Consider the following 25,843-nt stretch of genomic DNA (forward strand, 5'->3'; position numbering starts at 1 on the left):
ACTATGTCATGAGCATGTGTAAATGAAACGCAATCAAATAGTGAGTGAGTGAGTGAGTGAGTATGGTTTTACGCCGCTTTTAGTAATATTCCAGCAATATCAGGGCGGGGATCACCAGAAATGGGCTTCACACATTGTACTCATGTCGGAAATCGAACCCGGGTCTTCGGCGTGACGAGCGACCGCCTAAACCACTAGGCTACCCGATCGCCCCGAATCAAATAGTGATGATACCAGGACTGGTGTTGGCGAAAAAGTTAGCCTCTTGTTGACTGAATCAATAGTCCCCAAATTCACGGAAGTATTCTCATCCTGAATATTTTGAAGGTTCATCAGATGCCCGTATTTGACATCGATTGACTCTCACCCTCATTCTTAGGGTATCCTTGTCTGTCTGATGTATCTGATGCATCCAAAACATTGTATGGCATAGATAAATTTTGGGGAAGTACAATTCATATTTTCACTGAAACAGAACGTTTTTCCGTCTTTGAATGTAAAAGAAATACATTGAACAACATGAGGGAAAGTAATTAGGTCTGTTACACTTTTGTACTGTTTACATTATTGTTTTCCTCTTAAGAAAGAAGCCCTAGTAAGAATCCTTTCAAAACGAGTGCTCTGTCTTTTACCTTTAATAAGTTTATTTATTTGTTTCAGCTCTTTACACTTGTTTAAAGAAAACATTGTCTCCTGAGCATTTCAAAAAATTTCCGGCTTTGGGTTATTAAAGGTTGTAACAAAAGGGAGAAGACTCCCGTTTGGTATATCTTTCGCTTTAAGAAAATTACAACGGTTTTGTGATTTAGCCTTGTTTGTGGCATCTTCTACTATTTTTCCAGTGTAATTTTCTCTCTGAAAGGAAATACCTCAGTTCACTGAGTCAAAATCGCGCAGATTCTACGTGCTAATGAGTAAGGGACATTGCTGTTTGGAATGAGGGGGGTGCAAGGAATTGTAATTGCAGTATTATTTGGAATCGTTTTTTGTAATATACATCTGTGTCCTTATTGTTTGATATTGTAACTATTACGTCCAAAAAAGAAATACTTTCATCGTTCATCTCTAAAGTAAAAGTAAAACTTGGATGGAGCGTCTGTAAAATATCTATTAAACATTGTAAATCTTCTCCACTCTGATAACACAGAATAAAACAATCATCTAAAAATATTTTTGATTTGTTTTGAAATCACTGTCCAAATGCAAATTCATCAATTTTCTTTATATTACATGTTGAATTAACATCCAGGGTTGATTTGTGATGGGTATCATTCCAACTTTTAAAAACAATAATTGTGGTCACTGTGGTTGAAGGTCAGATATATATTTCAAGATCTACAAGAAAAGCTTGCTAAGAAATGTAAGTTCTCCTTGTATGAATCTTATCTCACATAAAAAGCTCTCAACAGATGCATCCTCTTTTGTTTGAAGCATCCTCAAAATGTATTCTTTTGGAGCTTTAAAATTAAACGGTGCCGGGTTTACTTCTTGTAAACGTACCATAACACTAGTACTGCAGCTATCGTAGAGTTTTCACTACCAAATGCAAGATGTTTTGCATTGATATTGTTCCTCCTTATAAATCCACGTTTTAAACTCACTCACTCACTCTTCTATATTCTTATAGTGGACCAATGAAAACTTTTCGATATGGACGGTCGTGTATGTTTTAACTTTGCTGAGGCAGTCGGCTAGCCTCGTGGTTAAAGCGTCACGCCAGAAGACTCGGGTTCGATTCCCGACATAGGTACATTGTGTGAAACCCATTTCTACTGTCCCCCGCCGTGAAACTGCTGGAATATTGCTACAAGCGGCGTAAAACCATACTCACTCACTCATTTTAACTTTGCTAGCTAAAACTGCCAAATGTACTATAGATCATGCTGCTTTGGGGACATAAATGTCCCTGTATAAGCTAAATATCAACAGAAGAAAACAAATTGTAGTTTTGCAATCCAGTATAAGGCCGCTTATAAAATCTGAAAATATTTCCAACAGGTACATTCTGTGATGTCTTTTCAAATCGTTATGTATTCGCTCTGTTCCATTTAATTGCCTTGGCTGCCTTCCCCGTTCAGTGTATGACAGGAGTAAATGATCATATGTAAAGATAGCCATTTGTGATGAAGATGATTTATCTGTGTAGGTAGGAATCTGATCCTATCGGAGGTTGTGACTGACAGACTGCCATTGGATGCAAGATAACATTTTGCACCACCTGCTCTGCTAATTTATCATCCTTATCTTGCTTTGCGTAAGTGTGTAGTCTGTGGTATATATATGTCAGCTAAGTCAAATAGGCATATCATTGCTGTTTGTCCGGCTGAACAGGTAACATTATATTTATTGTGAACTCGTTTACACAACAGTTTACAGTACTCCACAAAAATGCAAATCCTGTTTCACGGGAGAAGTAATTTCCTATATATTTCCCAAGACTTGAGGTAATATGTTGTTTTTCACAAATGTTATAACATAATTAATCTACATGTCTTCAATGTACTTAATCTAGTATGATTTCAACTTAGAATGTCTATGAAGGTTTATATATAGATTATGTGCTTGAAAAATAAACCCAATATAATTTGAATGTGTGACATTGCATCACAGATGACTTCAATGAATTTCTTTTCAGTTTCACTCAATCACAATGATGCTGAAAGTTTGCGTTGGTCTAATTCTCGTAGCATCCGCTCTGATTCAAGATTCGCATGGATTTGTAAGTCTCAAATAATTTCACACTGACTGTTTAATCCAGGAACAGATTAACCATTTATTCTTATTAGAATTCAATGTCTGAAACATCACTATCATACGAAATGTCGAGTAGGCTGGGTTGAAAGCCGCTGTGGAGAATATTGTAGTTATAGTGTATATTACAGCTTGTCTGCTAGTTGTGTGAGGAAAGTACGATTGCATATCCAAGAAATATACCATTTCATTGAGAACCTACGTGCACGGGTATGGTGTTGATAAACAAAGAGTCATAATTTTCGGGGCGTATTTGGAATTCGAACCCACGATCATAGGCTTTTGGCATGGCTAAGGGAATCAATTCTGGACAGCGATTTGCGGCTCCTTAACACAGGTTATGATTTGGGGCCATAATACAAGAGGTATTTTATTTTACAGTGCCAGACAGAGGGACAAACCTGCAATGTGATGAATGGTAAAACCTGCTGTAATGGCCTGATGTGTGAGTCTGGCATTGGAAACACAAGAATATGCAAGAGAAGCGCCGGCAGTGGTGCTGGGGTAAGGGTATAACAAGAATCTAAAATTTAACCCAACCCGTAAGAAGCAAGTATTGTCTTTTAGGTGTTGAGAGAAAACCGAAATCCGTATAATGTCCCCAGTCTTACCTGAATTTTCATTGTACCAGTATAGTACATTCCTCCAGACTGTAACTTGAATTATATCTCTTCAGTAAAGGAAATGGAAATGACCAGTTGGCTGGGACATATAATGGTTGGAAATATGTGCAAAGGAACACATTCATTGGGATTTAAAGGAAAACACAACAATCCACGAAATGCGTTAACTTTGATTACAAAACAATTTTATTACAGACAAAGTAGATATGAGATAAGATCACATGTTAAGCAGATTTAAGGAGAAAGCCTTTAACACTACAAAGCAACTCAAACCATCTCTTCTTCAAATTGTAACCAGGCACAGTTCTTAATGTTTTGGTCATCATTGCATACACAATTAAAGGATGTAAATGTTCAGCATGTCTGAATTTTATATATGATATATAATGAGAAATGCTATGAAATAATGACTTGGTCCGCTGCACTATGTAATATTGAGGATATAAAATGCAAATGGTATCGATATATACTGCTTTAAAATGAACCAGATTTGGTTACATTACTGTTTATATAGGTAGGTACACGATGTAAACAGAAATCGGAAAAAATAAATAAAATACAAACAACAATGTAAGTAATATTCTTTAAGAAATAAATAATGTGTGAATAATATGAAGAATTAAAACGTTTTCGTTACTTTCGTTAAATTTTCATTCACAAATCATTGTCTATATTTGATCTTATGTGTATGCATTGTTTTTTGTCAGCATAATGCCAATCATGCCAAATTGATATGATTAGTTTATAACACATTCATGTTTCTATTTGACAGTGTCGCCTCCGAAATGAAGAATGCAAAATAAATGGTATCGAAGCCATGAAATGCTGTGGTTCACTCCGCTGTATGCCTGGATACATGAACAAGATGATGTGTCAGTAGTTGTCTTCTCATGCTTGATCCCGTATTGATTCTTGCATATTAATCGACTTAGTCATTTGATTTGTCATTTGATTGTATTCCGAATAAAACTTTCAAATATCAATGTGAACATATCTATGTGTTCTTTCGTCTATCTTTAGATTTATCTTAAACACATTCAGAATGGAAATTAAAATGTCCATTTGCATTATGAGTTCTCTGAGCTCTGTGTACATACTGGTCAATGGTTGAGACATGTTAGTAGGGAACGTGTGCGTCGCAACACAAGGTAGCATGGGTGATTCTCAATATGGGTACATGATCTTGCAAATAATGTGAAGGTCCTGTCTCACTGTGTAAATGAAAACATGTTACTACTCGTAGCACTGACAAACTTAGAAACATAACCGGGGCGAACCCGGATTCAGATCACTGGTTTCTCGCATGACAAATGGATGCATCTCAGAAGACTGGTTATCGGCGCGTACACATGCTGTAGAAAATGTTGGTTCAAACGAGAAGATTCATGTATTACTGTGATCGAGTTTGCATTGCAGAGAAAGTAAGTATTGGTAGGTATACGAAGGTCTTGGTTGGTGGGGTCGGGTAGGGTGGGGTGGGTTGGGGTGGGGTGGGGTGGCAAAGGGTTGGGTTGGGTTGGTTAGGGTGGGGTTATGACTGAGGGAACTATAAAAGCAAGTCTGTAAGTAAGTTTGGTTTAACAACTTTTATCAGTATTTCGTTTAGCAATGACAATACCCAAGACAATGATTTATTACACGCATTCTAATTCATAGTACATATGAAAGTGCAAACAGTTTGTATGTATAAAATGACCTGACAAACAAAAAGACTAATATTGTACAGATCGTAGTAATCATTTAAGAGACAAATTCTTGATCGCATAAAAGATCTAAGAACCCTGTTTTTTTAAAACGTGGCAATAAATATCACCGGTCAGAGGGTAGAAATACATAGTTACTCTTTGTTTATAATGGTCGGGGTCAGCTACAATTTATTAAGACATGCTTTTCGTGTAAATTATCTAAACTTTCAAATGGCACACCAGCTATTTTATCCGCTGCTAATCTGGTCTAGCGTGATTTGTTTGGAACAGAAAGAGTCCATACCAGCACTGAATGGGACACTTTCAACAAAACAACGATAAAAAGAGACAATACACTCTCGATAACTCTACGAAATCTTAATATAGGCATAAAATATAATGTTTGTTGATATTTCTTAAAATGGCATCTGTGTAGATATGTACGGGCGTGTCCGGTTTGTGTTGTAGAGAATCTTTAGTAATAATAATTGTTTTGGTTAAAAACGCGATCACTGGTATGGTGCTGACAAGAGTTGAAACATTATCTGGACTTTTCTGGTGTTCGAATCAAGAACAACGAAAGCAACATATTGTTAGACAATATAAAAACCAGTCAACAAAAGACAGCAATATAACTAGATTAATAGATTAGGTACATAACAAGACATTATGAAAATAGGCAAATGATCACCAGCAGCCGACGTTAGGCCACAACACAAGGGCCGATGGTGGGCTTAAGATAACCCGGCTAACTACACGGTGCCCCAGCACACCAGCCGTCTAAGTTACAAATTAAACACTCCCAATAATATTAACTTAAACTTTCGACACAATTACGAATTTATCAAAATGCTCAATTTCGTTTAAGAAACCAATAATTAAATGAGAAATAACTCTATTAAAAAGATCCTTAAGAGATGATGATTTGAAATAGTTATCCCTTGTGATAAACACAGTCAAGCAGAAAAGGCTTGACTGTGATTCGCTCATCACAAGAAATACAGAACGGATGATCCTCATCTTAGAACAATTATACATGTGAATAACGAGAATAGGCAATGCGACATCGCCGTAACATATCCTCTTTAAATCTGGACTGACAGGAAATGTAACTTATAGTTGGTTTGATTTGATATAATTTATTTACACCCACTTGGGTGTCCCACTGCTTTTGCAGTAGATCTTTATTGTAACATCTAATTACAGGCTTAATATCATTGTATGGAATCAGTAGTGGTGGCCTAGTTTTGTTGAGTCCTGCTTTAGCTGCAGCTTGAGCCATTGGGTTACCAGTGATTTCAACATGGCTGTGTAACCAACAAAGATTATGTCGTATTGGCCAGTAGCAAGTTCATAATGTTATTCCACAATTTCGTTTAAAAGTTGGTGTTTATTAATAGCCGTGAGGCACGAAAGAGAATCTGGCGGTTCAAATGTTTGTTTCTGCTGTGAAATTGGAACAGCTATCAGGTAACCTTGATGATAGAGTCCTGATTTCATTGACAGTGGCGGAAATCAACAGTAAATCTACATGTACATAATGTTAGCGGGACCGTATACTCGCAGATTTCGAAAGTGGGCATGCAGCCTCTTAAGGACTGTCAGATTTGTAAGCACTTTTAGTGCAAAAGAAATTGAACATTAAAAGTAAAACACAAGTGCTGTCGTGGACGGAGTTGAACCACAGTCAACATCAAGGAGTGGATCTTTCCAGAGTTTTTAAAAAAAAATAACTTGTCTTAGAATTATCTGACCTTGTGCACATGCACATGGTAGACTTGGTCGATCGAGAAGTGCGGGATGGGACTGTTTCTAGAAGGAGGCTGGATGTCCCTTACATGAGAAGTGGGCGATTGGATGCCTTTTCGAGCGGACTTGAGTCATGTTTACATTTACTTGTAAAGTCGTGTCTGGACACCTTTTGTAAACACCGAATTCCCACTAGTCTCCAAAAGTATTCTGGATTCAAGAACGAGGATTTGTTTCAAGAAATTCGACAATTGAAAATTCTGAACATTCGCCATTGTGCTAACATCAATCAAACGTTACTTGTTGCTTCTGTCTCCTATTGCATCCAGAGGCTTGACTTGTTTTATTGTAAACCTAAATCTGTGTGCTTCGAAATACTTGACTGATATTCATTGATCGTGTGTGCTCATATACTGATTTGACAATTTATTTATGTAAGCGCTGATTTCTGGGTTAACCTTTGCGTTTAATTTTGGAATTCACGTCGAAGTAACATATATGCCCTCCTCGAAACATAGACATATACACGAGAGCTAAACGCTGCTCCACACTTCTGTTCATTTTTTGTAGTTTCGATTTTTAATGTAGCTCTTTGTAAAGGTAATGTTTTAATCGTCGTCATAGACAACAGTATAAGGATCTATTCCGAAACGTCGCCGTTACAGTAATTAAAGAAATTGTTGTCCATAAATTGTATCTACTTTGTCATCCGTCAAATTCTAAGTAATGCCTAACAAACAATTTGAGCGCAGAATATTTTACAAAGTCTTTTCCCAGCTCCACAAATGTTAAGCTAAAAGAATTAGACCTATCGTCATGCAAACATTTGTAAAGTTTAATTACAGTTAATTGGCCTAAATAGGAACCATATATATATAGTGATGTCATGAGTTCATTTTCCTTACTATCATATAAAGTGTATTAAGTAAATGACTCGGTTTTAGAAAAGGTGTTGATATATACTTATCTTCATATTATGAAGATGACATGCAATTAATGCTTTGTCATGCCTTTTATGAACTCGAGATTAGATCACTCACTCATGTCATCGGAAGATCGTCTGTGTATGTGTATTTGAATGTGTATTTATTTGTAATTGGGTTTGAGCACAATACGTATTTGTTTTTTTAATTTTTTAACACCGCATTTAGCAATATTTCAGCTATATATTATATACTACCCAGCTGTATATTAGAGTTCCTGTCGAGCCCGTCACATTGATGGAATATTCCTGAGCGTGGAGCTAAACAACAAACGTAACAGTTTTTGCAATATGCAGGTCCTCATTTCGTTTCATTGCTTCGATTTTGGACCAGCGAAACAGTGAGAGAGAGAAAATGATTTTAGTAGTGATAGCCCTAACTGGCGTACCTAATTATCATAAATGATCGCGATAAGTTTGAATGAAACCATATCGTGGTGACTGTCCGGAATCAGATAAGATATGTCACATGTGGCATGTTAATTGCTCCTCATCTTGGATTGTGTAACGTATGAATGGGCTGCTTCCAGTTAACGAAATACCGTCATTCCAGTTTCCTTCAGTTGATCAGGTGTCTGTATGTTTGTATGATGTATGAAGCTACAGAAATACAGTAAACTACGGTTATAACGAACACGCTTATAACGAACTGGAGGATATAACGAACTGGGTTTTAGGCCCCTGCCATTTGCTGTGTCTCTGCTGTACATATGCTTATAACGAATTACGGTTATAACGTTACGAGCTAGAATTTATGGTCCCTTTGAGTTCGCTATAACCGTAGTTAACTGTATATATGCTCACCGCCATGTTTACATGTGAAGACTTACTCATATTCAAGAGATATTAGATTGGTTAAATGCACAAACGAATGTACTGGTATATTATGTGTATTGATGCTCATGAACTCATCACGTGTGACGTTACAGATCCTTGACGCGAGAAGCACCATTTATCTCGAGTAGGATTGAAGTAATTTTGTAGATTTTTGTGAAACAGGATTAATGTAATTGTGTATTGGAAGTAACATGACTCTTGACATCAGAACATGTAAAATATTATTCTGTATACGGGTTGGTTAGTTTATTGTCCGTATACTCCATCCCTACAATTATGTTGAACGTGTGCGTTGCTGTAATCCTTATTGCTTCAGCTCTTGTTCAAGATGCGCATGGTTTTGTAAGTCAAACATCAATATATATTTACTGTAAAAAAATAATGAATTGTGTTTTCTTGTTGTTCATATACCCATGTGTGTATCCTTGGTTAATCTGTCAACACAGTGATTTCCATTTAGCGTTCTTCAAAGTGTGGTTCCAAAATATCCCCGATCATCAGTATGGAGTATGATTTTCCATATCATCGTCTGTGTGTATATTGCACATTATGTAATTTCACAGTGCCAGACAGAAGGGCAATGAACATAAACGGTGTAACATGCTGTAATGGTCTCATGTGGGAGCCGGATACAGGAAACACAAGAATATGCAAGAGAAAGGTCAAGGTGGTATTTGGGTAAGCGAAAAACAATAATACTAGTACTGCCAACAATAAACACCCATAGAATCACGAGGGTACTGCTTTTCAAGGGCACTGGAAATGTGAAATTTTGATGCTACCGTAGTATTGTAAATATTGACATAAACGTTATCGGATATATATACATGCGACTGATAAATGTCCTTTTTTTATTTCTTTAGCTACAAGTTCAGGATATGATGAGGAAGATAACTATGGCTAAAAGCAAAAAGACAGTGATGATTTATCATACTTCACAAGAAAAATCTAACTGTGAGCAAGGTCGTAATCCAAAATACTTTCTTTTCAGTTTGGAGTGAGTGAATTAAAAGTCACCTTGGCAATATGTTAGCCATAGTGTCACTAGCACATGTATTCAGTAATAATATACTGAACAACAAAAGTTCCTGTGACATTGAATAAGATTTATTGCAAAGTTATGTTTTTACCAAATCTGAAACAATTTCGGTTTGTAACAGATAGAAGACTCCTGTAAGTGTTCAAATGGTTTAATTTGCCAAACTGAAATCAGAAAATGCGAGATTTCATAAAAAACACCCCATGAACATGCCAAAATGTCATTTACAAATCAATAGCGTCTGTGTCCACCTCTGGGTGCGATGCAAGCAACACATCTTCGTCTCATGGAATGGACCAGGCGTCTCACAAAGTCCTGCGGGATATCTGTCCATATCTGCCGGAGCATGTTTCGAAGTTCCTGGAGTGTCTGTGGAACACGTGGTTGACGTCGAAGGCACCGATTCATCTCATCCCACATGTGCACGATTGGTGAGAGATCAGGGGAGCGACGGGATGACATTCACGTTATTTGTTGAAGATGAATCCTGAACAAGTCGAGCAATATGAGGCCGGGCGTTGTTATGTTGAAAGGTAATGCCTGTGCCATTACGACGCAAAAACAGTAGAACAACAGACCCGATGATCTCGTCGCGGTAGCGCTGTCCATTGAGATTTCCCTCTTCCACTATCAAACGGGTCCTCTGTCTTGCTGTAATCCCACCCCATACCATGACGCTGCCGCCCCCGAACCGATCTTCTTCCATGACACAATGATTGACGTAACGTTCACCTCGACGTCGGGACACTCGAATCCGTCCATCGCTGTGGCTGAGGTGAAAACGAGACTCGTCAGTGAATAGAACTTGTCCCCACTGCATAGCCGTCCATGGGCTTGACGGTGGTTTCCTGTCAAAATGGGACGTCGGGCGGGTCTTCTGGTGACAACCCCTGCACATCAGGGGCGACTACGTACGGTTTGTGAAGAGACTCGTCGAAGGCCAGGGATGCTTCTTGCAGTCTCTGTTGCTGGCTGGAATCGATTTCGTAGGTGTGTTGTTCGAATCCAGTTCGATTATTGGTTACGCGTGGCCTGCCACTCCGAGGATGGTCTCTGACTGCATTCGTCTGTTGCAAGCGTTGCCATAAACACCAAATGGTGTTTCTGTGGACTTTAAATTGTCTTGCAGCATCACGTTGACTCGATCCTGCTTCAAGCATACGAATGGCTCGCAGACGCTGATTTTCGGATAGGCGTGGCATTTCGTAATGTTGAATAATTGCGTAATTTTGTTGTTTTTCTGAGTGATTGTTATCAGCACGATGCTAAACAATGCATATGGAATCCCGTTAACGCACATGTTTTCACACCCATTCTTGGGTAGTTAAATGCATGGGGCTTGTATAAAAGTCAACTTTTGCATGGAAAGCATGCTTTTCCGTAGTAGTTGCGTTTTTGTGACTTGATTCCATACATGTACTACAATATTGAAAACCAAACTTTATTTGTTTGAAAAATACACTAAAATATTGGTGTCACGGGAACTTTTATTTAAAAAACTGTCAGCCATGCAATCACATGTTCATATTCAAATATGAGAATAGGACTTCATGACAGCCTTATCACCACACTTCCTGTTTAAAGTCATAAAATGCTAAAATGTTAAAAAGGACAACGACTATGTATCATAAATATGAACACATCTGATAACTTTCAAAACAATTTCAAAAATTCAGATCATTTCATAAATTATGTAGATTTCCTTACTATTCCTCGTTATTTAATAATTTCTCCTCTTAAGTACTAAAATCAAAGGTAACTCAATGATCATATAATTATATACATTGCCGATTTGGTTTGAAAGTTGAACGTCAGTTTGTAACATAGATGGGGAAACAGCAATGTAAAGCTCCTACAATTTATGACTGGATGTTTTATTTTCCTTATTGTAGTGTTGATTTCGTTTAGGTCCGACTGTGGTCGGTAAAATTCCTCGAATAAGTAATCACATTAAACACAATGGGTCGAATACTAGAATATGTTACAATGCTAAAGAATATGTATTGCTTGGACTGCTTTCGCGACGTAAATTGCATAAATTGCAGTTGCAATACCAAATACCAAATACAATTTTCACTGTCTCAGAACAATAACTTTTGGCTTAAATTTTACAAATAGATTCGACATATATGTTATACCGAGGCTTTATCAGGGGTATATGATGATGAGGGATATTTATATTGGCAAAATGGTTGCTGACCAAGAGAAAGCAATGGTAAGAGTTCAAATTAGGAAGGTACATTGACGGAATACACAGATGATATTTTTCAAACCCCATCTCAATATGTATATAATTGTCTAATGTCTAAAACTTTCCCAATGGATGACTATAAGACTTTTGTTAAAAACATGAATTTATTACATATTTTTTAAATACTTACTGATTTTGACATCTGGATAAAAGTGTAATACATCTGGATAAAAGTGTGTATTATAATTAACAACAGCCTCGACGAAGACAATCGTTCAGTTTTGCATAATAAAAACATTATATTAACCTACAAGTGTTGACGTGTGTTCATTTTGCTTTATACCTGGATTTCTTATGATATATAGTTGAATGCGTAAAATCGCCTCTGTTCTTGGCGGAGATTTCTTATGAATATGGAAGGGTGTTGCGCTTTTATTTTCATAATTATGATGCTATGGATTTTACAAATTATTCTTCTCATAAATGTCAAGGCTGACTAGGGTATCTTGATGCCGTTTTAATGTGTGTTGGTATCAAAACGAAACTGACACCTTACATGTTTCGTCTCTTGGAATGTGAATTGAAAATAACAACTGACGACTGTCAATAACTATAACCCAAACATTGCGTGGGAGAATTTGAAGTGGATTTTTTCTCCTTTCCTTCAAACAAATTTTCTGTCCAATACAACACAAGTGCTAAAACAGAATTATTTTAGAAGATATTTAGTTCATTGTGTCCAAATTACCTTTTTCTTGGGGCAATAAGCTTTTGATGTATATATGTTGAACTGTTTTAAAATAGAGTTCGTTGAACAAAAGTCAATATAACAATGCAATAATGAGTAACATATCTCATCTGCAGTGATTAAGAGAATGAATTTGCTATAAGGCCAGTTACATATAATGCTGTGTCAGCTTGATATGGGAGGAAAGTCCGATCATGTCTCCTAAGCATGACATATATTCAGTCAGCAACAACTGCAATAAACATTGGGCAACAAAAACAATGTAAAATGTTTGAAATCACTTTTATTGTCAAGCAATTCGTGCACACATATCTAGCTACCGAGGGATGTCAAAGTATCAGTTTACATCTACTGACAAGTCATCCTGTTCATGTATCCAGGCATACAGCGGAGGGATGCACAACATCTCATGGCACCTATGCCGTTAATCTTGCATTCGTCGTTACGGAGGCGACACTGTAAAATATGGACGAATGCATTTACACATCCAAATGAAATTATCATCTGCGTACATCAATAGCAATATTGCACCGAGTATTACAAAACATATTTTGTGTGATACGACAGGCATAAGCATATAGTCAAAATAATCATGTTTAAGAATATGAATTGGAAAGCCCATGAAACGATGCTTCTGAAAGAACTCTATTGTAACTGCATTGTACATGTATGCTGTCGAGCATGTAATGGCAATGCTAATTTCTTTGGACATATGTTATGTAGGTGGAAATGGCACATGAATTATACTAATTTGCAACCAATCACATGTAAAGAGAGTAATACATGTAAAATATTCCACCAATATTCTTTCAGTCCGGACCACTTGTCATCATTCAAAATCCTTGTTTAAAGGGAACATTTGTAAAGTTACATTTACACGGATATAGTACAGTGCTACATTTCCTAATTTAATATTTTATCCCATGGCAGTAGTCGATGTCTGGCACGTTAACTTACCCCCATACCGCCGCCAATACCGCCACCAATACCGCCGCCAATGTTCCTCTTGCATATATTAATGTTACCCAAACCCGACTGACACGTCAAGCCATTGCAGCAGGTGTTACCATTCATCCAATTGCATGTTTGTCCCTCGTTCTGACACTGCATGAACAAAATGAAGCAGGTTTTGCATTTGTATCGTGTAACCCAACAATATGTTACATTTGTTGCTATTATTTAGAATTCAGCAACACTGTTTATCTATGGACATATAAAACAGTGGTAGGATAAACATGCCAATAATATTTCTCCTTTTACATTTAAAGAAAAATACAGTAAAACATGGGGCATATTCATGCAGAATTAGAATCATTGCCGTATTGTGATGCATGCCAATAATCACATTGGCAAATGACTAAAGTAATGGCATTAATATACAGGGGGACACGATTGTAAATAAACATTTGAAAATGATTTATAACAGAACAAGGGATGGCTGGATCACGATATTAGACTATATAGTTTATGGACCATGGAGCATAAGACTTGATGTGGTATATGATTTTCGGTTCCTTTTGTCTTTTAAAACATGAAGGAAATTTAAAAGAATCAACTGATTGCAAATGCAGCTTTTGATCACATATTTCCCCACAGAGAGATAGTATACATGTATCATAAATCAAGATTAAGTGATATGACAGCACTTACTCCAAACCCTGCCGCAAAGAGATCTTGACCCAGTAGTGATACCACAAACAGCAAAGCAAGACACACTTTGAACATCATTGTAATGATAGGGTACACCTGGAAGCAAACAGAAGGTGATGCATTTGAAATCCTAATACTTCTGAACAATGCTCAGTACTTCATATGTACAACTTTAGTATTGTGTGAACACAGATGTACTTGTAGTAATGACACCATTATGTTAAACAATACTGAAACACAATGTGAAAATTCATAAAATATTATCCTCATGATGAATAGTAATGATATATATTGGAACTAAGTATGGTTGTTTCTGTCGTCTGAGACGCCGCAATTGTGCAGAGTTGCTTCTCTTAGCCATGCAAAATATGTTTATCGTGACTTCAAATCACAGATTATGATTTGGTTTCTTAGCACCATGCCCGTGCCCTTGGTTTTCATCAAAGTTGTTAATGTCTAAAGCCTGCATCCCTGCGAGCTTTCTTTCACGATTAAGCTGACACGCTGTAATAAAACTAGTTTACTGTTCCTAGAGCCGTGAAGTTCAACTCACTCGTTATGCATACCTGTACATACCTGTTCAACTGTAAGATCGAATGGAGAATATACAGTGCCTAGCATTACATGTATTTATACCCGTTGATCGATAATATTTCCTGAACTGCATATTCAATAATACGCAGAAAATGTGTTGCATTTAATATCACAAATCTGTTGGAACAGTTAATGATCTGACGGCGATCTGACATGTGACGTTACTTTGATCAGCTGTAGATGCTGATATGTTATCAAGATTCACATGGCATGTGTTGTTGATGCTTCATTGTGCTTGAAGAGTGGTAAAGGAATAACAAAAAATGAGGGTGTGTTTTGCTCTTTGGTCGAATCTGATTGAATATTCACCACGTACATGTTTGTACAGTATTATCCTCATCTTCCGATTATTTTGCAAGTGGTCTGTGTTATATTTTTTTCAATATACGTGTGTTCAAAATTTAAAATCGACAAAAGCCTTTCCATGTTCATGAGACTTATCTGCCAAAATATGAGTCGACTTTACGATTCCGACTATATCGTGAGCATGTGTTAATGAAACGCTGTCAAATAGTGATGATAGCAGGTGTTGGCGAAAAGGTAAGCGTATCCTGTCCCACAAGTGGCACCAGTCACAGAGTTATGCCTCTTGTTGACTGAATCAATAGTCCCTACAATCACGGCAGTATTCTCATCCTGAATATTCTGAAGTTTCATCAGATGCCCATATTTGTCGTCGATGGACTCTCCCTCTCATTCTGTCCAATGATTTTGGCTTCGCATACGACACATTGTATGGCATAGATCAATTTTGGGGAAGTACAAATCATATTTACACTGAAACAGAACGTTTTTCCGTCTTTGAATGTAAAAGAAATACATTGAACAACATGAGGGTAAGTAATTAGGTCTGTAACACTATTGTACTGTTTTACATTATTGTTTTCCTCGTAAGAAAGAAGCCTAGTAAGAATCCTTTCAAGACGACTGCTCTGTTTTTTACCTTTAATAAGTTTATTTATTTGTTTCAGTTCTTTACACTTGTTTAACGAAAACAGTGTCTCCCAAACATTTCAAAATATTTCCGGATTGGGGGATTAAAAAGGTTGTAACAAAAGGGAGAATACTCCCGTTTTGAATATCTTACTCTTTAAGAAGATCACAACGGTTTTGTGATTTAGCCTTGTTTGTGGCATCTTCTACTATTGTCCAGTGTAGTTTCTTTCTGAAAGGAATTACCCCAGTTTATTGAGTCTATATTGCGCAGATTCTACGTGTTGATGAGTAAGGGACACTAAATGAGAAGGTGAAAGGAATTGCAGTATTGTTTGGAATTGGTTGGTCTGTAATGTGCATCTCTGTCAATCTTATTGTTTGATATTGTAACTATTACATCAAGAAAAGAAAGACTTTCATCGTTCATCTCTGAAGTAAAAGTAAAACACTGTAAATCTTCTCCATTCTGATTGCACCGAAAAACACAATCATCTAAAACTATTTTCCATTTGTTATGAAATCACTGTCCAAATGCAAATTCATCAGTTTCTTTTTAGATTACATCCATGGTTGATTTGTGATGGGTATCGTTCCAACTTTTAAAAACAATAATTGTGGTCACTATGGTTGAAGGTCAGATATATTTCAAAATCACGCTTTTAACGTTTGTGTAATGTCTACAAGAAAAGCTTGCTGGGAAATGTAAGTTCTCCTTGCATGAATTTAATCCCTCACATTAAAAGCTCTCAAAAGATGCATCCTCTTTTGTTTGAAGCATGCTCAAAATGTATTCTATTGGAGCTTTAAAATTAAACGGTGTCGGGTTTACTTCTTGGGAACGTACCATACCACTAGTACTGTAGCTATCGGAGAGTTTTCACTACCAAATGCAAGATGCTTTGCATTGATATTGTTCCATCCACGTTTTAAACTCACTCACTCTTCTATATTCCTATAGTGGACTTAAGAATACTTTTCGATATTGACGTTCGTGTTTGTTTTAACTTTGCTGGGGCGGTTGGCTTGCCTCGTGGTAAAAAACGTTCGATCGTCACGCCAAAAGACTCGGGTTCGATTCCCGACATGTCTACAATGTGTGAAACGTATTTCGAGTGTCCCCCTGCCGTGATATTGCTGGAACATTGCTAAAAGTGGCGTAAAACCATACTCATTCACTCACTCACTTTAACTGTGCTAGCTAAAACTTCCAAATTTACTATAGATCATGCTGCTTTGGGTACTTAAATGTCCCTGTCTACACTAAATATCAACAGAAGAAAACAAATTGTAGTTTTGCAATCCAGTATAAACCCGCTTGTAAAATCTAAAAATATTTCCAGCAGGTACATTCTGTGATGTCTTTTCAAATCGTTATGTATTCGCTCTGTTCCATTTAATTGTCCTTGCTCGTTAAGAGCATGACAGATGTAAATGATCACATTTAAAGATAACTATTTGTAATGAAGATTATTTATCTGTGTAGGTAGGAATCAGATCCTATCGGAGGTTGTGACTGACAGACTGACATCGGATCCAAGATAACAATTGCAACACCTGCTCTGCTAATTTATCATCCTTATCTTGCTTTGCGTAAGTTTGGAGTCTCAGTGGTATAAATATGTCAGCTAAGTCAAAAAGGCATCTCATTCAAATTTGCCCGGCTGAACAGGTAACATTATATTTATTAATGTGAAACACAACTCGTTAACACAACAGTTTTAAGTGCTCCACCAAAATGGATAGGTTAAGTCATTTGCTATATATTTCCCAAGACTTGAGGTAATATGTTGTTTTTCACAAATGTTATGACAGTCTTAATCTACATTAACAGTATGATTTAAACTTAGTCTGCTTATGAAGGTTTATGTATAGATTATGTGTTTGAAAATTAAACCCAATATAATTTGTGTGGGTGTGATGTTGTTTATTTTATGAACGGTTGGATAGTTTACATTCCATCACAAATGACTTCAATGAATTTCTTTCCAGTTTTACTCAATCACAATGATGCTGAAAGTGTGCGTTGCTCTAATCTTCGTAGCATCCGCTCTGATTCAAGATTCGCATGGATTTGTAAGTCTCAAATAATATCAAACTGACTGTTAAGTCCAGCGACAGTTTAAACATTTATTCTTATTAAATTTCAATGTCTGAAACATCACTATCATACGTAATGTCGATAAGGATGGGTTTAAAGCCGCTTGGAGAATATTGTAGTTACAGTGTATATTACAGCTTGTCTGCTTGATGTGTGAGGAGGGTACGACTGCATATCCAAGAAATATACCTTTTTTGAGAACCTACGTGCACTGGGAAGGTGTTAATAAAGAAGGAGTCATAACTGTCGGGGCGTATCTGGAATTGAACCCACTATCATGGTTTCTGGCATGTATAAAGAACTCAATTCTGCACAGCGATTTGCGGCTTGTTACATAGCAGGACCATGCCTGACCCTTGCTTTTCATTAGCAAGTAATGAAATGTTTTGTTCGATAGAGCTTTCCATAATCGTGTTTACAATTTATTTTTTGCTTTCGGAATACATTGCGTTTATTTTTTCTCTGATTTTAAGATGGGCATCACTTAAATATTATCATATGACGTCTATGTTAAAGGCTAATACATATTGATACGACATACATATGTATGGTTTGGGGCCATAATATAAGAGGTATTCTATTTTACAGTGCCAGACAGAAGGACAAACCTGCAATGTGATGAATGGTAAAACATGCTGTAATGGCCTGATGTGTGAGTCTGGCATAGGAAACACAAGAATATGCAAGAGAAGTGCCGGCAGTGGTGCTGGGGTAAGTGAATAACAAGAATCTAAAGATTACAATTTAACCCAACCCGTAAGAAGCAAGTATTGTCTTTTAGGTGCTGGGAGAAACCCGAAATCCGTATATTATCCCCAGTCTTACCTGAATGTTCATTGTACCAGTATGGTACATTCTGCCAGACTGTAACTTGAATTATATCATATCTCAGTCAGTAAAGATATGGAAGGACATGGAAATGACCTGTTGGTTTGGACATATAATGGTAGAAGCTCTGTATAAAGTAAAATGTTAAGTTTTGATTTAAAGGATGCCTAAACCTTGATTACAAAACAAATTTATTACAGACAAAGTAGATATTTAATAAGATCACATTTTAAGCAAATATAAAGAGAAAGCCTTAAACACTACAAAGCAACTCAAGCCATCTCTTCTTCAAATTGTAACCAGGCACAGTTCTTAATGTTTTGGTCATCATTGCATACACAATTAAAGGATGTAAGTGTTCAGCATGTCTGAATTTTATACATAATATATAATGAGAAATAACATGAAATAATGACTTGGTCCGCTGCATTATGTAATATTGAGGATATAAAACTCAAATAGTATCAATAGACATGGTATATACTGCTTTAAAATGAAACAGATATCGCTTTGTTACATGTACTGTTTATATCGTTACATGTATGTACACGATGTATACAGAAATGGGACAAAAATACTTTAAAAAACACAAAAAAAACACTGTGGAAAGCGTTTTGAATACTTTAGTTTAATTTTCATTCAAAAGTGATTGTCCATTTTTGAACTGTACATGCATTCCTATTTGTCAACATTATGCCAATTGCAGCCTCCCCCCCCCCCCCCCCCCCCCCCCCCACACACCCTATCCTCCGCACCACTTAGCAAGCAAAGAACTGAATTTGATATGAATAGTTTGTAACACATTCATCATGTTTCTATTTGACAGCGTCGTCTTCATGTGGATGTGTAAATGTATTCGTCTGTATTTTACAGTGTCGCCTCCGTAACGACGAATGCAAAATTAATGGCATCGATGCCATGAAATGCTGTGGCTCACTCCGCTGTATGCCTGGATACATGAACAAGATGATGTGTCAGTAGATTGCATCTGATATACCTTGTACCCTTGTCCCTGCCGACAGACCGTTGTTGGAAATAAAATGGCTTTATGAAATCATACAAAACGTGTTTTCTGTCTGTCCTTTTGTATCATACGCACGCACTCTCTCACACAATCGACTCACTCACACACTCGTCTCACTCACTCGACTCGACTCCGTGATCTAGTGGTAGCGCGTTCGCCCGCAGGGTGAAAAATATGGGGTTCGATCCCCGGCCGCATCATACCAACAGACATTAAAAGATGGTGCTTTTGGTTACCCTGCCTGACGCTTGGCATTTAGGGGTTAAAACAAGGACTGGTCGACAGTTTATTGTGTCTGAGTGGGGTATTCATGTTGCATTACGGCATGGTATCTCAGTGGGCTAGCACTATAAAATCGGCATTAGTCCGGCCTAGTGCTATATAAGTGCAATAATTTTGGCCACCTCACCTCACCTCACCTCACCCCACCTCACCTCAATCCCACCAAACCTCACTCACTCACTCCAAAATATCCTTTATAATACCTGAAGTAAAACAACACAAACTGTCTGTCTGTTTGTTTTGTTAGTCCGTTGTTTAAGGCCTCACTAATAAATATTACAGGTATAGCGCCTGCATATTATCGAGAATGTGATTGACATGAGCTGTGACCCACGTCGTCGGATTAACATGACAAGTAATCACAGCTAGAGATCTTCTGATCCTTTTTGTCGCATCTTACGGTCGCGACATATCCCGACATATTTGAACATAGAGATGTGTCACGACAGCATCTAGCAGAAACACATATTCAACATACATAGAAGGAATATTTGTTATAAAATGAATTTTAATTTCGAGTTTACAAGTTTCCGTTTGGAACGTTAGGGCGGCCCTGATAAGGACCTAAAAATAAAAGAAATCCGCAGCATTTATAGATGACAGTCACAACAGAGATCAAATGCCCGGAAGACAGCCATGCCCGAACACAAAATATTGTGCTTGTCAGCGAAACACTTCATTTCAATATCCCCACAGTACATACACGTGTAGTGCGCCGAATGAGGCACTGAGTCCATCTTTGTTGACGGCGCCGCTTTGAAACAGGTCCTACACAGCACTGTTTCCACTAGTCGCTGTAGATTGGGATGAAGAGGCGGAGGATGAGGCTGCCGTTGAGGTAGTTGTGGAGACAGTTGTTCAGGTAGTTGCGGGGTTGGTTGTGGTGGTTGAAGGGGGTTTGACGGTGTCGGTGTTGGCGTCGAGACTGACAAAGGTTGAATCCCGTGAAGAGCGTCCATCAAACTCGAGTCCATTAGGGATGAGGGTGAAGATGAAACGTCCATGAAGTCCATGATTCTCAGAGTGGAGAACCAATAACGAATAAGGTTTATATAACGGGTATGCATCTGTTGTTTATGACGCACTCACATGCTGCTGAAGTGTTTCATTTCCCTTGATAGGCGATACCCTTTGTCATGGAGCATAGCACAGTCGGTGTTCTTTGTGTTTCGGATGTATGTATATATCACACGTTATACAACAATAAGTTACACATCACATCTACCTGACACATCCACAGTTGCTGCGACAGTGTAACACACTAAGATCAGTGAAGTAATACGTTGACTTTAAATTTATTACACAATGATGATGATGATGATGATGATAAAGTTATAGATAGGATGTATAATTATGTATACTTATGTATACTAACGATTGAGTGTGTGAGTTGGATTCAACTCTGTTTTGAACAATATTCAAGTTTTATCATGGTTTTTCAGATTGATGTGGAGGAAAGCCCAATTATGAAGATGAAGATGAAGATGAATATTTAAATGTAGATGTTGACGAAGGTGATAACGAGGACAAAGAAGTCCACCCTAGCGGAAATCCGTTTCACTCGTTTTGAAAATACCACCTGTAAATCATGCATGTCATATACATGTACGTATCATTTTTGTACGGCCATTCATGATCAAGCTAAGAACATAACACATCTAGATCTGGATATATGTATAACGAAACACGTGCCATATGTCATATACATATGGATACTAATGGATACTTATTGTTAGACCCGTGGAGATTCCGGGGTAGAATCGGTCTTCAGCAACCCATACTTGCCGTAATAATGTCAGCATTGAAATAATCCACACTGTAATATTCCTTCCAATGTCGTCCGCACTAAGAACCGGGATGTATTGAAGCTAGTAGAATCCCATTACATGAACACACTAAGGGCGTTCAATTTAGTTTGTATTGAACAGACTAGACATTCAAGTTGTAAACATAATACATCAGATTACAATGTCACGTGAAAAGTACGATTACTTTAATTTCCGTAATTTCTAATACGATATAATAATATTTTATTGCATCATCTTAATATCCCATGTATAAAAATATATATAATGTAAGTTTTAACAATGCTGACAATATTAAGAACATGTATTCATTTGCCGAGAGTTTCCCAGAGCTTAAGTTGCTACAGAGCTTAGGATTAATTAATGCCTATTCATCAACCGCCCTTGGGCAACTGTTCACAGCTTGACCGTTCCAGTGTCAAGTACATGTTTACCTAGGAGTGTCACAAACACATCATTTTAACGGCTTTGACGCGATTGTGTGCCTTCACTGACCTTTGTCTTTGTACTTCAACTGATCACATTAAAAAAAATAGAAAGACGACTTTGCAGAACATGGTCTATTATAATTTGGCTATGTGACATAAAAGGTTCAATCCTGTGCAAAATTTACATTAATAATGTTTCACCCAGTTATTAACTGTGTTTAAAGTGATAAAAATAAACGTTCAATTACAGTTAAACGCCCTCGAGGCGAAAACATCGCCTTCTTCTGGGAACATACTAATATATGTACGTGTGTAAAAATGGACGCTATGTCACAGAGAAAAGTGCCAACATTCACGAATGATGTAACAGTGATAGCCCATTGAAAACCTCAGAGGCGGGTCTGAGATGTAACCTAAATGTCGGAGTTGGAGATTAGGTCGCGTAGTGTTACATGTACGTCTAACTGTGATTGATATCCAACATGGGTACAATAAATGAAACCATTGCATTTGGCTGTTGTCTCACGTTCTGGTATTGCTACAATATTGCTGAAACGGCGTAGAATATATCTCACTTTTACCTCAGTCCAACTGAATCCTGACATGGTTAAAGAAGAGAACTCTATATGGCAAACTGCAGTTCCTACAAACAGCTGCTTCGCATCTACCCGCCTCAACCACAGACCGATTGCATCATTAGTGGACATGTAGTTTTCAATCTGATTAAATCCTTTAACCTTTGAGAGTGACTGTTTCAGCGTTTATGCGAACGTTGTGAAACATATGCAATAATTTGGTTGTCTAGTTAATTTACAGGCCCTTTACGCCAAATGAAACGTGTTTCGGCGGATAATCAATACTGGATAATCAATTCTCTTGCATTGACGTCTTATATTTCGATGCATATTATTCTCACAGAAGGGCTATATATGCATGTACATGTGGATAAGCCTTTGAGATAAGTTCACAGGCAAGCATAAAACCGTAAGTCAATATTATTATAAAACCAAATGACCATTCAATCAAAACAAACATACTTGCTTTAGTCATTTCCTTTATTAGCTAAACACATCTGGTACAAATGTGTCGTTACTGACACACCAGCTGGTAATATTGGTTGTAAACGCACATCATGTTATTACAGCATCTCATCTCCTGGGCTCCTGTCTTCCAGCACTCTTGACCATATGATCGACACTGAATTATACAAGGATATGTCATGAGGAAACCAAATTATGCTATGTTATTACTGATATTTTTTTATTTTATTTTTACAACATTTATAATGCAATAAATGAAATAACTTTTTTGCAAGAATGAAACCCTCGAATTTACGTATATGCATTATTTCATAATTCAAGAACTGCGAGTAGATTTCATATAAATATCCACAAATGTGTAACATCAGGTAACGCATTTTAGAAATAAAGAGTGATTAAGTTGAATATATTTATTTCTCATCTATGTAATTTCAAACTTCAAATATCCTTTCTCCTCACATACGTCGCGAACTACAACATTGAGTCTTTTTCATACCAGTTTAAAGGGCGGTTACAAATGTCAACCTTATGTCATAATCCTTAGCACATCTGGTTAAAGGAAACAAGGATGTTATTATTTTAAAATGCGTAATCTAATATCATTCAGTTAGCTTACACACTACTGTTACCTCAATACTTCTATATAGACTTATCATATTTGTAGCAATGAAATTATTATCTGCAAAAAGGAGCTATTCTTGACAACCAGCCCGATGTCCTACCATATTGTTTCCTCCATTCATGTTTCTCTGACATGTGCGAATGTTTCCGACTGAAGCCTGACAGGAGAATCCTGTGCAGCAACTTCTAGTTCCTGCCAAGTTGCAAGTCTGACCTTGATTCAGACACTAAAATGGTAAAGACATGTACAGTATGAAAATACTTATCGTCGATCAAATGATATTGCATTAACATCAATATGAAGTATTATTGAATTATCGAGATAACCGTTATCAACAGTATAAGACAAGTCTGTAGATTTTGCGAAGTAACAGTTTAGTTGTATGTTTTAGTGTACCACCAAGTGGTACACTTTCATTTCAATGCAAATGTAAACGGTATCTTTTAAACTTGGCAAATCTATTTAAGGAAACGCCGATGCTACATATTGCTTCAACTAAACATTCTTTCAATAGGCTTACACGCCATTGTTAATCCTATGGTTAGATTTTGACTTTTTATCATTATTAATGGCAAGATCGTTATGTTCAAGTGGGTTGGACAACCAGTGAGAGGTCTTACCAGACTTCCTCCATTGATGTTTCTCTGACATGTTCGCATGTTCCCCATAGAATTCTGACAGGAGAAACCTGTACAACAACTTCTACCACCAGCCAAGTTGCAAGTTTGACCTTGATTCAGACACTGAAATGATATGTTTTATTAACGTTCTTCGTTCTAAACATATGAGTGAGTTTAAAGTCACATCGGCACTTTGTCAGCCATATTGGTACAAGAACAATGTATATATCAATAATAAATAAATTTAGACAACATAAAATCCTGTCCCCTTTTGGAGTCTTGGTTCAAACAGGTCTAGGCCACCAATACTGGTTATAAGAGGAAACCAAATGAATCAAATGGTAGGACTCGGTTACTTGGTTGAGGTTGAGTGACTTTTATCTGTCAGTGACTGGTCCAGATTCCATTATCGTATTGTAGCTGGAATTCTGCTGTATGCCGCGTTTATTGGCTAACAACAGCAACATTTCAAGGTTGGAAAAAGGAATTTTGCTTACCGTATTCGACGTAATAAGCGCCCCGCTCAAATAAGCGCCGATGGCGATATTTGCTAATATACTGGCTAGTGAACAATCCAGATTAGCACCCCTTCCGATTGATCAATGTACACAAGACTTATATATTCTTGTATATTACGTGTGTTATATACATCCTTAATTATAGGAAATAAAATTCTGGAAAAATATATCTGTTGTATATAAACATTTCAGGCTGTCAGCATAAACCACGAAATTTACGATCTTTCAACTCTGTTGTTTTTCACCAAATAAAATTCTGATCAGAGCCCCATATTTCTCAGTTTGAGAGCGCCCAGGGCGCTTATTATGTCGAATACGGTAAAAACAAATTGAATTACTTACGAATCCCATGCCGTTGCCATTTTGAGCAAAGGTTGACCCCACGAGGGCTGCGAGGGTAACACAGACAAATGCATACATAGCTGTAGAATAATACTGAAAAGTAGATTAAGCATGTTAGATAGTATGTATTATGTATGAGAAGGGTGTGCTTTAGTGAATGATTTGGATTAAGGACACCGTGAAGAGCGTAGACATATATTTCTTTGGTAATGCCAACGAGTATGGGTATGGTGTTGACAAACCAAGGTTATAATCGGGATTAGACCACGTAATCTTTACAGAGCAACTCAGTGAATTGTAGCGCTTTATACCACTGGACCTTCACTACATTTTAACAATCTGCTTACGACACTACATGTATGAGCAATGCTAAAGCGTCCATAAATGTGACAAAACGTATTGATTCAAAACAGTGAGGAAAACTGACAAATAGCTTCTAAGTGCATATTTA

At 37.2% G+C, this 25,843-nt stretch overlaps 2 protein-coding genes across 2 annotated transcripts; both read right to left on the minus strand.

The window, feature by feature from the left end:
• Positions 1–12,953: 12,953 nt before the first annotated feature.
• LOC139449625 (uncharacterized) lies at positions 12,954–14,876 on the minus strand. Its single transcript, XM_071231105.1, has 4 exons — positions 14,832–14,876; positions 14,256–14,351; positions 13,563–13,709; positions 12,954–13,061 (listed from the first exon to the last, which is right to left on the minus strand). Exons 1-4 carry the CDS (start codon positions 14,874–14,876, stop codon positions 12,954–12,956), a joined length of 396 nt encoding a protein of 131 aa, XP_071087206.1.
• An 8,463-nt stretch (positions 14,877–23,339) lies between these two features.
• On the minus strand, positions 23,340–25,470 carry LOC139449616 (egg protein CP422-like). Its single transcript, XM_071231093.1, has 4 exons — positions 25,393–25,470; positions 24,533–24,655; positions 24,013–24,138; positions 23,340–23,447 (listed from the first exon to the last, which is right to left on the minus strand). Exons 1-4 carry the CDS (start codon positions 25,468–25,470, stop codon positions 23,340–23,342), a joined length of 435 nt encoding a protein of 144 aa, XP_071087194.1.
• Positions 25,471–25,843: the final 373 nt, after the last annotated feature.

Source organism: Haliotis cracherodii, unplaced genomic scaffold (assembly GCF_022045235.1).
Source record: "Haliotis cracherodii isolate W230 unplaced genomic scaffold, xgHalCrac1.p SCAF_10, whole genome shotgun sequence".
NCBI classification, from domain to species: domain Eukaryota; kingdom Metazoa; phylum Mollusca; class Gastropoda; order Lepetellida; family Haliotidae; genus Haliotis; species Haliotis cracherodii.

Coding starts and splice junctions, on each gene's coding strand:
- LOC139449625 (XM_071231105.1), bottom strand. CDS start 14,876: ATGCTAGGCACTGTATATTCTCCATTCGATCTTACAGTTGAACAG. Junction 14,352..14,831: donor TCGATCTTACAGTTGAACAG/GTATGTACAGGT, acceptor GTTTGCTTCCAG/GTGTACCCTATCATTACAAT. Junction 13,062..13,562: donor GTATTGGCGGCGGTATGGGG/GTAAGTTAACGT, acceptor CATATTTTACAG/TGTCGCCTCCGTAACGACGA.
- LOC139449616 (XM_071231093.1), bottom strand. CDS start 25,470: ATGTATGCATTTGTCTGTGTTACCCTCGCAGCCCTCGTGGGGTCAACC. Junction 24,656..25,392: donor ATGGCAACGGCATGGGATTC/GTAAGTAATTCA, acceptor ATATCATTTCAG/TGTCTGAATCAAGGTCAAAC. Junction 24,139..24,532: donor ACATCAATGGAGGAAGTCTG/GTAAGACCTCTC, acceptor TTACCATTTTAG/TGTCTGAATCAAGGTCAGAC.